The sequence below is a fragment of the Erigeron canadensis genome, chromosome 7 (assembly GCF_010389155.1).
Source record: "Erigeron canadensis isolate Cc75 chromosome 7, C_canadensis_v1, whole genome shotgun sequence".
Classification (NCBI taxonomy): domain Eukaryota; kingdom Viridiplantae; phylum Streptophyta; class Magnoliopsida; order Asterales; family Asteraceae; genus Erigeron; species Erigeron canadensis.
In genome coordinates, this window is record NC_057767.1 from 13,404,230 (window position 1) to 13,420,071 (window position 15,842).

Consider the following 15,842-nt stretch of genomic DNA (forward strand, 5'->3'; position numbering starts at 1 on the left):
TCCATCATGACATATTTTGCCTTATCACATGCCTAACCTTAGAATATTTAAAGTTTATTTATTAGTCATTTAAAAAATTAGAACAAAATGAAAACCATAGGTGTTTTCTTCATAGCGATACATGATGGTGTTTCCAATCGGACCAAAGGTCCAACTCTCCGTCCCCTATCCCTTTCTTAAAGTACTCAGTCGCTCGGCTCCAACAATATAACAGACAATTATTTTCGAATTTTGAGGTCCCTGTAATTAACTATCATCATGGTTTAAAGGTGTGACTTGTAATTTGCATTTACTAATAGAGCTAACCATTTTATAAAAATTTAAAATAAAATAAACTGGAAGGAACACTCAATCCACGGTACCGCATTCGGTACCCACAAGTGGTTTGACATTATTATATTTCGTGTTGTGTTCGTGTTTGAGAAAACTAACACGTTAAGATTTTGTGTCTTAACAATTGTTAAGTTAAGACACAAAATCTTAACAAGTTTAATAACAGGTTGTATTGTGTAACCTCTTAATATTATGTCCTGTTTATGTTTGAAAAAGACGCGATTAATTATCTTGTCGTGTTCCTGTTTAAGCTTTACATGTCCAGCATTAATAGATTTCGCATCTTGATAGGTCGTACTAAAAAGACAATACAATTTCTTCATTTTAACAAAATGGAACTTCTAGTAATTTTCATATAAACCCAATGTCGCTTGTAGACATCACTTCTTTTACACTAATTCTAACATATAAATCTGCTTTCCACCCGCGTTTTTTTTTAATTCCGTCTTACATCCTCATCTATACATACACATATATACATACATACATAGATATATATCTTCAATTCCATTTTACATCCTCACCTATACATACACATATACACATACATATAGAAACACACAATTATGGAATTACAAAAAGGATACAAACTATTAATCCAACAATACAAAGCATTATTCACCAAAAACTTACTACTAGCATGGAGAAACAAAAGAGCAACATTCCTTCAATTATTTTCATCCATTTTCTTCATATTATTGCTTTTCATTATTCAAAAAGCAATAGAAGGTCGTTTCAGTTTCACCACTGCTTTTGAAAGCCTACGTGATCCGCAATCGCTTATCGATCCACCAATTCCTCCATGTGAGGATAAGTATTATACTAAGCTTCCATGTTACGATTTTGTTTGGAGTGGAAGTGATAGTGCTAGAATTCGATCAATTGTGGATCGGATTCGGGATAATAATCCTGGTAGACCTATTCCTTCTGATAAGGTAATTTCCGCATTCATTTTTGAATATATGCACACAACCACACACAAAACCTTCCGTGTAAAAGTATTCCAAACATTGTTCTTTAGCCATGGATTCATGCATTGATTAGATGAGTTTCATTATTACATGTAAAAACATACTCATTAGAATTTAATAGCACCGTACCCACGCAATGGGAGGACGTTGTTAGCGATGACGATCTAGTAGTGTCGGGTGGTCATAAGTCATAACAAAGAATATTGACAGTGGTGGCGATGTAAAGGTTATATTAAAAATATTTTAAAAGATAAAGACTTTTATATATATATATATATATATATATTGTAAATTATTAAAATAAAAGTGTAGGATATAAATTAATTTACTTGGGTAATTTTCAATAACTTTTGCTAAAAAAGTTGTTCATTAAGAGTAATTTTGTACTTTTACAACTAATATTAATTAAGAGTAATTTTAAAAATGAAGGGTGGTAACGAAAGAAGAGAAATAGAGATACGGACTCCAATGGCGGGGGAGGATGAACCCAGCCCATTTGAAATGAACTCATCCTGAAAACTAAAATTAGAAAAAAAAAATGAAATTATCTTGGTTTACAAATTAAAAAATGGAAAAGAATAATGTGGGTTTAGTGATTTATATGCAATGATTCATTAGTTTTTGGTGGAAATATTCCAAAACGATATATATCAACAACATTATCACATTATCTTTGATTATTTTACCTTCATATTGAATAATGTCCTTTAATTCTTTAAATATTAATTAGGGATAGTGGTTCATCACTGGTTGTTTGACTTCATGTAATTAGAATAAATATTACAAGCTGCTTTGAAAAACAAATTACTTTGTTCTAATAATCCGTTTCTTACTTCTACATCAATTTAATTTACCATGTTGTCTTAAAAAAAAAAAGCCCTGCAATATATATTAGGTAAGGTTTGCTAATCTAAAACTGTTCTATTTTGTCCTTGTTAACAAGAGTTTTTTTTTTTTTTTTTTCTTTGCAATTAGCTAGCTAACCATTTTTTATGATACAATGAGGCTATTTAGCTGATTATTTAGATGTTTACTATGAGGCGCTATTAGACTCTTTTTAAGGTAATATTTTTTTAAGGTAATATAGCATAACAGTTTTATGGTCACCATGAGAATGAAGCATATGTTTAGTAGTTAACCGCTATTAATTCTAAAAGTTTAAAATTTAAAACAGTTTAGTTTGTACCGGACTACGTACCGGTGACATGGTTTAGCTGACATCTTTTAGTTTAGGTGACTAGAGCGGTGGGCATACAACACTACGACGTGCAAAAAGTATTTTACGTATAATCTAGACAAATTATAGGCGTTATTTTATATACCCCGGATTATTATTTTTTAATCTAACCAGAAGTACTCGCGCAATGTGGCGACGGGTGGTAGTGGTGGCGGTGGTGGTAACGATGTGATTATTAATGATTGATGTAAATGATAGTGTAGTTATTTTATGGTTAAGGTATGTATCTTTTGTAAAAAATTTTATTAATAGTATTATAGTTGTTCTAAAAGAAAGCATTATAAAAATATTAGGTGAAATATTTAAATTAATGAATAAAAGAGAGATATAATTTGGAAAAATATGGTTGAGAAATATTTTAGGGATATTTTAGATAGATTTTTAGTGTCTAGGTGGATATTTTGAGTATTTTAAAGGTAGAAGTTGAAAAAGAGATGAGGGAGTAGTTTGTTTTACAATGGAGTATAGATAGACGAGGAAACAACGATAACATAACAATTATCTTACGTTAGTTAGGTTATCCATTTAGGTATGATTGAGGTTATCCAGCTATATATTACAAATGGTAATAGTTAATGTTCTTGACATATCAGTTTGGGATTAGTATATTGAAATGTAACAAACTTTGGACGAATATTTATAGTGTGAAATAAATAAAGTTATGTTCATTGTATGTAATCATCTTTAAATGATGTGTATTGTATGTAAGAAAATGTATCCGACCAATCAAAAAACTAATAAATGATAGCTATATATGGTTGACACGTATGCATTATTACATACAATACACTATAGACATTCGTCTAAAGTTTATTACATTTCAGAATACTTATCCCTCTCAGCTTATCTAAAGTTTTAATTACCTAGTAGATTTTAAAAGGTTATGCTTAGATACAGGGACAACTACCTAGAATGGATAGGATCTCATGAAATTAGGCTTTAGTGATTTTGCTTCTAGTAATTGGAAAACCGAGAGATATATATTTGAAGTTATTTAAAATTTGTAGCTGCTGGTTATCTGGAATTAAAGATGATTGGTACTAAAATAAATTCTAGGTCAAACTTAATGAGAATGTATCAAGGTGTATCATAGCCTCTTCGGTGTTCCTTTAATCAAGTGGTTGGGTGGGATTCACGTTGTAGAAGTTAAAGCCACAAAACTCATACTTAAAACCCACTGAGTATGTATAAGTAAAGTGACCTTACACAAATGAATATAAACTACTTTCAAAAATGAAGACAAAAGGTGATGCATGAAATTTGCAGGAAAATGTTACTGCTACATTTTCACTCTTACTAAAATGGAATAAATATAATGACTTAATGAGTAATAATAGTGTAAAACATTAGTTTTATGACTTTTTCAGTTAAGTCATTCTTTACAGATTAAGTTCAAAACAAACACACCCTGATAATTCACTGTATCTCGACATCTACTCATTAAGTCAATTTAGTCGTAAACAAACAACACCTAATCCAACTTAGTGGGTAAACCGATTAACCCAAAACAAGTTAGGGGCACCAGTGTAGGATTCAAGGGGTGTGTGTGTGTGTGTGTGTGTGAGAGTTGCCGTTTAAATATTTAAGTACTCGGTAATCCCTTAAAAGACTAAAGAATGTCATACATTTAAAGGTCTTTATAGAAGCAATTTCTATTTGGAAAGATCATTTATGATTTGTTTATAGGTAAAATCGTTTCATACAAAGAATGACGTGGATGCGTGGCTTTTTGCTAATCCCATGACCTGTCCTGGAGCACTGCATTTTGTAGACAGAACTGCTACTGTAATTAGTTACGGTTTACAGACAAATTCTACACCTGCTGCAAAACGAGGAGATTATGAAGATCCAACATTCAAATTCCAAATACCATTACAAATTGCTGCTGAACGTGAAATTGCGAGGTCTTTAATAGGAGGTATAGAACATTACTGCATTGCCTTCATGTTTGGGTGGATTATCATTTGTAAATAGCTAAGCAACTTTTTTTATAATGTGGCAGATCCCAGTTTCAGTTGGGTTGTCAATCTGAAGGAATTTGCACACCCTGTAGTTCAAACATTCTCTTCTGTAGGCGCAATAGGACCAAGCTTGTTCCTGGCAATTGCCATGTTTGGCTTTGTGTTTCAGATTAGTTCTTTAATTGTTGAGAAAGAACTGAAGCTTCGCCAGGTACAAAATTTTATTTTTTATTCTAATTCTGTTTACTATATCAGTTGGGACTTTAACCCATTTATAGGCAATGTTTGGATTTACCTCTAAAGGAAACTGGTCAAATGGGCTGAATGGGTATGGACAGGTTCAAAACCATACAAAGAGTATTCAAGTGGATTAAACTTTTTGATACAAAAGAAAAGAATTAGAAAGGATTTAAGAACTAGTTTGCACCCAGCATGACCTGCTCAATTTGCTTCATCTACTGTTCAACATAATATGAAATTATTTCTATAATTCTGTATTGTTTTTCTTACAGTCGATGGCTATGATGGGTCTTTATGATACTGCGTATTGGTTATCGTGGCTTACATGGGAGGGAATCATTGCCCTACTTTCGTCTCTTTTCACAGTTCTCTTTGGAATGATATTTCAGTTTGATTTCTTCTTACATAACAGCTTTGCGGTTGTGTTTCTTGTTTTCTTTTTTTTCCAATTAAACATGGTAAGAATCTTTCGTTCTCAAAGTTGTTTTTTGGATTAGCATTTCATAACTTTTTCTGCTACTGCCAGGTTAGTTTTGCGTTTATGTTCTCATCATTCATCAGCAAATCCACTTCATCCACAAGCGTTGGCTTCTCTGTGTACATAGTTGGATTTCTGACACAGGCTAGTTCTTTTTTTTTTTTTCTTAGGCTTACCAAAAAACTATCTGCTTTTGCATATTTCAAATTGGAGAATTCTTTTTTTATGCAGGTGATTACCTTCTTTGGTTTTCCCTACAGTGACAACTACTCTGGCACTTACCGGACGATCTGGTCTTTTTACCCTCCTAATCTTCTTGCTAAAGCCATACAGTTGCTTTCTGTTTCTACTGCCACTCCTGAAGACCCTGGTATCACCTGGGCCAATAGAGGAAAGTGTGCACCGAATGACCCGGACTGTCTAATAACGGTGGTAAGCATTTAAATGGTGTTCATATACCTGTTTTTCTCATTCTCCCCCACGTATATGATAATTTGACTTATGCCTGATCTCAAACATGCAAATCATAAGTTCATCTTTGAAGAATCTAGAACAAATGGGCTAATTGTATCAAACAGGCAGCAAGTTGCCCATCGTATATTATTATTGCATGCAACGTTATAATTTGCTGTAACCCATACTACTTTATAATGGTCTATGCACTCGATAGTAAGTTTATGGGCTGTTGGTAATCACTACGCTACCCCTTTCTGTATGGTGATTTCTTTTGCCTTTTTACTATTATCATTTGAAGTTGACTTTTTTTGGTTTGACTTTTGCCAGAATGATATCTATATATGGCTTTTAGCAACATTTATTTTGTGGGGTGCTCTGGCAATCTACTTTGATAATATATTCCCCAACTCATCAGGTGTTAGAAAATCAGCTTTCTACTTTCTGAACCCTGGATATTGGTCAGGGAAAGGTGGAAACAGGGTTGAAGGTAATTGACTGAACTAGTAAATACAACAAATGTGGGAACGGGTCAAATGTGTTGAAAGTCGTTAAGTCTATTTCTTTTGTTCATACAACAAATATAGGTTTGTGATTGTAGCAAACTAATATTATTTTTTTATAATCATAATTAGCCCATCTATCTCAAATGAGAGTTAAACAGTGGAAATAAGTGTTGTTAGGTCAATCTGGCCTATGCCAATCGATACTAACCGAACTCATTTTGACTTTTGACCCGTTACGTAAACCCGTTTGCCACCCCTACTAAACTTATACGTTGTTTGTACTCTTGCTATGTCTGTTGGTTCACTAAAGTTATCTTAATTCGTATTGTGTTTGAAGAGGGTCAGATTTGTAGTTGCATGCAATCTCTTCCACCGATAGAACATACATCACCAGATGATGAGGATGTACTTGAAGAGGAAAACATTGTGAAGCAACAACATAGAGAAGGTGTTGTTGACCAAAATTTTGCAGTTCAGATACATGGGCTCGTAAAAGTATATCCTGGAAAAACTAACATCGGTTGTTGTATTTGCAAGAAAAGCGCACCTTATCATGCTCTCAAGGTACATAATGAATTACATTATGTATTATCCCAAATATGAAGTTAAGGTAACCAAACAGGAAATAGGTCTAACGAGCAAATAGTGTTTCGAAGTTCATTTTTTTTCCCATAAAACCTCCTAGTTCAGTTTATTCAAAAGTGTGAATATTATCGCAGTTATATCAGCTTTGCGATAATGTGACGCAAAAATGAAATTTGGACCCGATCTGATCAAAACGCTACCGGTTAACCAACCCGCTTTAGTTTTTAGCTCATAAATAAACTGTTCTTTTACTCAACTATTTTCAGGGTTTATGGTTGAACTTCCCTAAGGATCAGCTATTTTGTCTTTTAGGACCCAATGGAGCAGGAAAAACTACTGCAATCAATTGCTTAACTGGAATTACTCCAGTCACCGAAGGAGATGGTGAAATCTATATACTTTCAGTGCCAATGCTTTTTGGTTATATTTTTTAAAACAGAAAATTTATCATTTTAAATGTCTTGCTAACAGCTCTTATATATGGTCATTCCATTCGAAGCTCCATTGGCATGTCAAATATCCAAAAAATGCTAGGTGTATGCCCCCAGGTGACAATGTTTTTCTGAAACTCTTTGTTTGTGTTGGCTGCCTCGACCCATTGATTTATACATGAATTGCTTTTAGTTATAAAACTACTTTTTTTTTTTAATATCTAATGGGTCAAATGGGTTGAGCAAGGATTATGTAAAAATGAAAATGGGTCAAATATGTGGGTAGAGTCCTCCATGGTACTCAACCCGACCATCTATTACGTTTTGACCTGTTTTGAACCACATTACAATCACAAATTTTTTTTTGAAACGGACGTTTTTTAAGGGTGTTTTGTCAAACAAGTTTTGGAAAAAGAAAAATTTGTGAAAGCGGGTTCACTTTTTTTACCCGAACCCGTTATTCGCAACACCGGGTTCAAATAAAGGAGGTTGAAACCGGTTTCGCAGTTTACCGACAACATGCAGGGGAATGGTTTGACTGGAACAGTGATGTGACATTAAGCCTGAACCCAGTTTTGCCACTACCGGGTTCGACCGTAACCCTACACGTGGCGGATCGTGGTGAAACCCTAGTTATGTTTTGTCAAAACCTACTATATATATTAGTATTCATGTGATGATGTATCTTCAACCATTATCAGTATTATAACAAATATTTTTAGATAATATTCAAATGGGATTAGTTTCCTGTAATGTAACTATCATTGACCGAATGTCTATAGTAGGAAAAAACTAAAGTTGTGTGTATTGTATGTAAGCAACTCGAAAAAATGTTTATTGTATGTAAGAAAACATACGTGGCAACCATATACAGGTGCCAATTGTCAGATTTTAATTGGTTGAAACGAAATTCTTACATACAATAAACATTATTTCGAGTTGCTTACATACAATACACACAACTTTAGTTATTTCCTATTATAGACATTTGTTCAAAGTTTTTTACATTCCAGGAAACTAATCCCTATTCAAACACTCAAACACTCAACTATATTTCCAAAAAAAAAATGGCATCTTCATCATTAACCCAATTATGGTTCAGTTAATATGGGATGATTGTGTATCATTCGCAAATGGGATCCTTCAAACTGCAGATCCATCAAAAAGAAAAAGTTTTCCTCTTTTTCACGTAATGGCTTATTCAGAAATTTGTGATGTCACTTACAGTTGTTTTGGTGTTTCAAAACAAGACTTCAAACTGCAATTATATTTATGGTATGAATTTAAGGGTGCTCCTTTTAGAAATTTAATTATGGATGATAATACTTTGGGAATGATTTATCATCTGGGTGAAGCGCAATTTGAAGGGAAGTTCGAGCATACTTTTACAAACCAGTTGTTAAGCTTCACTCAAAGTCAATGTTTTTTTCAAGCGGGTAACCAGTCACAAGATAACAAAGATGATGAAGACAATGACGATGATGAAGACAATGAAGACGATGAACATGTTGAAGATGATGAAATTGCACCAATGGTTGATGGATCTGGTGATGAGGCACCTTATACAAGCAATGATACCATCAACGGATATAGCGTTGATGGGGATGTATCTGGATATGAAGATGATGAAGGGGCACATGTAGAAGGTCCTTTGGAGCAGTAGCAACCTATCATGCACGGAAAAGCCATGGAGGCACCGTACCCCGTACCGGAAACTCATCGGGGACGGAAATGCCTACGGGTATGGCTGCGAAACGTCCCCAATCCGATTCGAAAAATTTGGGAACGTTCCTTGACCGTTTCAATAAGTCAAAGGGCGTTTCTGCCGGAGTATAGCGATTCCAGCATCAATTTCCGGTGCCGGTAAGTAGTTTCTGCCGGAAATGAAAGAGCTAGCGACGGCAGGTGATGTGCCTTTGCGAAAATTTATAATCGAATAGGGATGGAGACGTACCTGGCTGTAGCAATGTGAGAGATACAGAGAAAAACTGAGTCAAACATAGAGCGGGGAAGATGACGGAAGAGGAAAGAAGTTGATAGGGATGGAGATGTTGAATTTTTGACCAGGAAATTAAATACTCGTATATGAATGGAGAAGATGATGGGTTACAAAAAGTGACTGCCCCTTTGTCATTCACTTTACAATAACACCCTTAAAACTTGAATTTTTTATCTTATCTAACCCAAACTATTCTAATATGTATATTTTAAGCCTGCAAAGTTAAAGAATATGACATAAATACACTAAGATCTTAAAAAAATAATTGTTTTTACCTTATGACTAAACATTAACTTTATATTTGGAAGATGTATGAATTTTGAAGTTTACATCAACATATGAATATATTTTGGGGTTTGTGGTACATTATTTATAATATAAGATTATTTTTTTATATGTATTTATTTTCGTACCCGTGCCGTACCCGTTTCTTGATTTTTTTAGTTTTGTCGTTTCCTGTTCCCGTACCCGTACCCGTACCCGTTTCCCGTTCCCGTACCAGTTCCCGTGCAACATAGGTAGAAACATCTTAATCTTGACGATGATGATGAAGATCGTCTAATGCCATTCAATGAAGTTCAAGAAGATGTGGTATTTTTGGTCGAAAGAAAGAAATGTGATAGAAAAAGGAATGCATTTTCAAAGCAAGGCGGAACTTGTATACGCTGTTAGGCTTTGGAACATAAGAGAAAACAGAGAACTTATTGTTCAAGATACGAGGCCACAGTTTTGGAAAGCACAGCGCATGACCAGGGGGAAGAATTATCGTGGTGTTATGAACCGGGTCGCGTGTAGGTGGGTTGTAGTTGGATCTAGCAAAAACAGTTTAGGATTGCTTCAAGTCACAAAGTGGGTCGAGAGTCACAATTGCTATGGAGAAGTGATATCTAACAGCAATCAATGTATGACAGAAAGTATGATAGCTTTTGAAATTTTGCCCCAGGTGAGGGTGGGTTTAACTTATCAAGTCAAACACATCCAGGCGCAAGTAAAAAGAACTTTCAGTGTCGATGTGACCTACGCCAAGACGTGGAATGCAAGAAGGATAGCAATTGAAAGGTTGTATGGAACTTGGCCGAGTAACTTTGATGCATTGCCCAAGTATATTGCTGAATTACAACGTGCTAATCCAGACACGGTTGTGGAATGGCTCCATTCTCCAACCAACTCAAGCCATATACAAACATTTAAGTTTGTATTTTGGACATTTGGATTGGCAATTAGAGCATTCCAATGTTGTATTCCAGTGATCTTTGTCGATGGCCCTCATTTGGAAGGCAGCTACAAGGGTAAGTTGCTAACTTTAGTGACTAAGAACGCTAATGGACAATTATTGCCTATTGCTTTTGCCTTGGTTGATGAAGAGTCATGAAAGTTGGGGATGGTTTTTAAAATTTCTTTCAAGAGCATGTTGGATCGCAGCGGCAGGGTGATTTGTGTATCGTTTCAGACCGTCACCAATGCATAATTAATGTAGTAAACCAAATTGACGGCTGGCATCATCGGTATTGTTTGAAGCACGTTTGTAGCAATGTCAACTCGCACTTCAAGAACAGGCGTATCAAAAATTTGGCTTGGGTTATCGGTTCCACATCCCAACAATCCAAGTATTTTCTTGGGCGGTGAATGAAGTCAGAGGTGAAGAAGAGGGTGTTTGGCCGTATTTGAGAAACATTGGTTTGGATAAGTGGACTCTAAAGCACGACTCGGGACTTCGTCGTTGGGGTAACTTAATGACAAATATTGCCGAGTGCCAAAACAATATCCTTGGAAAAGCTCGTATGCTACCTATTAGAGCTTTAATTGAGACCACTTTTACTTGGACAAGGACCATTTTGTCAAGCAATATCGGAAGGCCACCAATTGGAACCCACCACTAGCTCGCAAAATGTGGGAAGTTTATCAGATGCATGAAATAGCCTCAACAAGCCATCAGGTGGAAGTGTATGATGAATGAACAGGAAATTACACGGTGAGAATAAACCAAAGAAATGCAAATGACGAGTACACATACAATGTTGTCATGGCGGATAATAGGAAAAAATGCTCTTGTGGAGCTTGGCAGCATCAAAGGTTTCCATGTTCTCATGCCATTGTTGTTTGCGGATATAGACAAGAGAGAACTGCTAATCTTCCAAGTAAGAGGTACACAACTAGGACGTAGATAAATCAGTATAATGCTCCACTTGCTCCCCTACGAGACGTGCATTACTGGGCAGAGGTAGATTGGGAGATCCAAGGAGACCCGACAAAACTGGTCACGCATAGGGGTAGGAGACGCACCAGACGGTACTGGTACGAGATGGATGAGAGTTCTACTAGCAGATCTTTAACCTCAAGACAACAAGCTAGATGTGGCATTTACAACGGATTGGGTCATAATAGGAAAACATGCCCTCAACTTTGAATATGGCAATAATCTTGTGGCTTATCTGTTTCCGTTTTTGTGTGTTATTTTTATCTGTTTTTTTCTAAATTCCTAAGTGTTTTCTTGTAACATGGCAACTTTGAATATCAATTGTATGTTTATTTTCTTATTAGGTATTCTTGTCACTTAATAATAAAAAACATATATGGCGAAACAACTTACTTTATTTAAAACCAAAACGATTACATAAAACGATTACATAAATAAGTCAAAATCCGAATTAACAAAAACGGGAATCAGTGCAGTCGAATGAACTATCACCGTCATTACGGTGAATGTATTCACCGGGCTTATAGACAGGGGTTACAGCTTTGGGGTCTTCTCTTGCGTATTCCTCTCCCGGCTCAGTCAGGTAACCACTAGGCCGGCTACCAAACGAGCGAAATTCAGCACTAAAGGTATATGTGTGCTGATTCGTGCTAATTATTGAGGACTCGGCAAAAGTAAGATGGTTAATGGGTAATTGCAACCATTGGACCTTCTGCTGCAGGTAGGCTTTGTACCTCCTGTCTATTTTGGTCGGTTGGACCACTGTTGCACGTTCTGCAATTTCAGCCTCATAATCCGACTTTCTCGCTTTTAAACGCTCAATTAAAGATGCCACCTCCGATTTACGCTTGTCATCATCATTCATGTGACTTCAAACGTTGTTTTTTGCTCCAAATCTGGTGATATTTGGGAATGCACCACCACCAGAGATGATGATTGACCTGCCATTTCTGTAGATATGTTTTTGAAAATTTAGTCGGGTATTTTTTTTTAATGTTTTGAATGCCCAGAAAATGAGCTATGTTCATATATATATATATATATATCAAAGTTTGTGTTCCATTATTGATGCTGCTTATTTTGTCGTGACCCTCAAACCCGGTTTTGCCAAAACCGGGTTCGCAGCCATACGTCGCTATCACCTCCATGACCTGCACGTCTTCTGTAGAAGTCAAAGATTCCACTGCAGTTGTCACATCACTTTGAAACTGGTGCTGCTACTACCGGTTTGGACCTTCGAAAAGTGAACCCGGTTTTGTGAATACCGGGTTCGAGCCAAAAAAACGAAACCGGTACTGGGAATACCGGTTTACCCACTTTCACAAAAAAAAAATTTCCAAAAACTTGTTTGACAAAACACCCTTGAAAAACGCCTGTTTCAAAAAAAAAATTCTTACAATCACCCATCTTGACCCGTTTCCCAACCTGCTCAGCCTGACACCATTTATTACGCTCTAGCAGTCTAGCTTGTCATAAGCAGCAATTGTTCAGGACTGGAATCAACATTTTGTCTATTGGTTGCAGTTTGATATTCTTTGGGATGCACTATCTGGTCAAGAACACCTGTATCTTTTTGCTAGTATCAAGGGTCTCCCCCCTGCTTCACTTAACATGGTGTGTCCTATGTAATCTGTCAAATGATTTTTTTTTGTAACTGTATATTTTAACTAGATTTGAGCTTAAATGACCTTTTAAAATGTATCCTGATCCCACTTTTCTATAGGTTGTGCGAAAATTGTTGGCTGAGGTGAGACTCACTGAGTCAGCCAGAGTAAGAGCTCGGAGCTACAGTGGTGGAATGAAACGCCGCCTCAGTGTTGCTATAGCTCTTATTGGCGAACCAAAGTTGGTCATCTTAGATGAACCGGTAAAAAGAGTTGGACTTTCTTTTCTTCACAACTTTCAGTCATCTCCATTAGAAGTGGCAAAATCGGCTGGGCTTGGTAAGGGATCAAAGGGGGAACTTCGGGTAAAGGTTGAAACAGGTTGGGTTGACTTGAAACACGTACTTTTCAAAACATAGAAATCAACTATATAACTAATGAGCCGCATCAGACTCCATAGAGATAAATATAACACAAATCAACCGATTAATAATTAAACAGGTTGTCACTTATAATCTTCATCTTGGTCTATTTATCTTTGTTTAGACTACTGGTATGGACCCAATAACACGAAGACATGTTTGGGACATTATTGAGAATGCAAAGAAAGGGAGAGCCGTTATTCTTACAACACATTCAATGGAAGAAGCTGATATTCTAAGTGACAGAATAGGAATCATGACAAAAGGCAGACTTCGCTGCATTGGAAATTCCATCAGGTTAAAATCAAGATTTGGTACCGGATATGTTGCTAATATAAGCTTCTCTGGGACGAACGGTGATGTGACACATGCAATAAATCATGAAGAAGTGAAGTTGTTCTTTAAAGATGTATGTTCATACAACTCGTCTGTGTTTTAAATACATTATTTTTTCTAAATTTAGATATTTCTCTTACAGTGTTTAGATGTGCTTCCAAAAGAGGAAAACAAGTCGTTCGTCAGTTTTGTGATCCCACATGACAGGGAGGGCCAGCTAACGGTAAGACATGTCATTCTGCGGGTACTTGGTACTGTAAAATTACCTTTTCTTCGCCTTCTAGCAAGATGGATGAGTTGGGCTGTCATGGTAGTGGGTCAACCCAACACCCTTGCTAAATATAAATCGTACTAGAAAAAGAACCGTCTCAATTCCTTGATATTTTTTAGTTGTACTAAAGCAGTAATGTTTGAACATGAAAACATATAATGATAATACACAAGAATAATCTAAATCTTTGAATAAAATAGTTTAGGAGGTCATATACATTAAGACTAGACTTTTACAACAAACAGCCTCTTTGAACCTTGTGGCTCATTCCCCTTTTAACAAAGCGTAGTTTTTTTCTTATTTGTTGCTGACTTTTCTTTTCAAACTAAGACTCACCATAGTTTATTCTTATTATCAAAGCATGAACGAATAAAATCTACGAACTACATTAAACAAGACCATCAATGAAAAACACACGTGCAGACAGTTGCCTTTTTTTGTTATGCTCCTTTTCATGAACAATCACATTTTAGTCAATAATTTAATATTCATAGGATAGATTGATAACTTGATAACACATGTTAGCACACTTTAAATTTTAAATATTTTCCTTATAGAATTTCTTTGAAGAGCTAGAAAATAGAAAAGGGGAATTTGGTATATCGGATATCCAGCTCAGTCTTACAACTCTTGAAGAGGTCTTCCTCAACATTGCAAAGCAGGCAGAATTTGAAAGTGCTGCAGCTGAAGGTAGATTCACCACATTGACTTTGACTTCTGGAACTTCTCTTCAAGTAAGTTCCACTTATCTTTCAGTCTTTCCTCGTTTTCAAGTTTTTATAGAGGTGGCAAGATAGACAGGTGGATAATGGGTTCTGCTTGACATGGGTCATCTTTAGTATGGTTGAAATGGTCCTGGTTTCCCCTAAGTTGATTATGATTCCATAAAAAAGTAAAATGGTTATTTAGCAGATTGTAAGCTTGAACTCGTGCCCAATTTAGTGCGCTCCCTTTACCTAAATAGAATTGGGTCAAAATTTGATGAAATATGAGGCAATCTTATTATTCGTTTTTGATCCCACAAAAAATTGCAACATTTAACTTGAGAAGGGGTTTAATGATTGATGTGAGTAGTTTCAAATGGAAAATATCTTCAGTACCCACAATATAAGGGAGTCTTATGGAACAAGTTTAATTTATTTAGCTAATAGCTCACACTGTTCGAAACCAAGAAACACGTTGTTTTCGGTTGTGGAAAATTTCCAAGAAATAGCTATGGCTGAAGCAATATCTAAATAAACACGACTTATGCAGATACCAGTTGGAGCAAGATACATAGGAATTCCAGGAACGATATCAACAGAAAATCCAAGAGGTACTATGGTGGAAGTTTTCTGGGAACAAGATGATGCAGGTACCCTCTGCATTTTTGGGCATTCAAATGAAACACCGATACCACCTCATGTCCAATTCGGCAATGTTTTATCAAACAACCCTACAAGAAACTTCTTAGGCGGGTCTGAGCAACCTCGTGTTATGGTTATTGATCCAAATGAAGTTGCGAATCCGACATCTTAAGCCATACCATAAACAATATTATTGATAAGAAGGGATGTATGTTCATGAACTTATTTTATTGGCTTGTCTTGTGTTGTATCATGATCGTCCATATATTGATTCTTGTTTCCAATCTTCCAGCTTTGGCATATTAGAAAGTATGATGAAATGAAAGAGAATTGAAAGAAATGAGAAAAGGTTAATCTTTTTATTGGAAAAGTTTGATGTGAGAATCATTTAAGTTAGAAGAACCATGAGAAATTTTAAATTGTAACTTGATGTTCGTATCTGAATAATATTATATGTGAATAAAATTAAAAG

General features: G+C 35.7%; 1 protein-coding gene across 2 annotated transcripts; it reads left to right on the forward strand.

The window, feature by feature from the left end:
• Window positions 1-899: 899 nt before the first annotated feature.
• Window positions 900-15,572, forward strand: LOC122608307 (ABC transporter A family member 2-like). Of its 2 annotated transcripts, none has more exons than XM_043781398.1 (16): window positions 900-1,268; window positions 4,228-4,459; window positions 4,544-4,713; window positions 5,015-5,200; window positions 5,269-5,364; window positions 5,452-5,652; window positions 6,004-6,163; window positions 6,517-6,743; window positions 7,031-7,148; window positions 7,236-7,312; window positions 12,916-13,005; window positions 13,115-13,258; window positions 13,542-13,826; window positions 13,896-13,976; window positions 14,582-14,758; window positions 15,279-15,572. In XM_043781398.1, exons 1-16 carry the CDS (start codon window positions 900-902, stop codon window positions 15,540-15,542), a joined length of 2,877 nt encoding a protein of 958 aa, XP_043637333.1. In that variant the 3' UTR covers window positions 15,543-15,572. The 2 variants fall into 2 exon arrangements, with proteins under 2 accessions (XP_043637333.1, XP_043637334.1); XM_043781399.1 differs by having other exon boundaries at window positions 6,547-6,743.
• The last annotated feature ends 270 nt before the right edge of the window (window positions 15,573-15,842 follow it).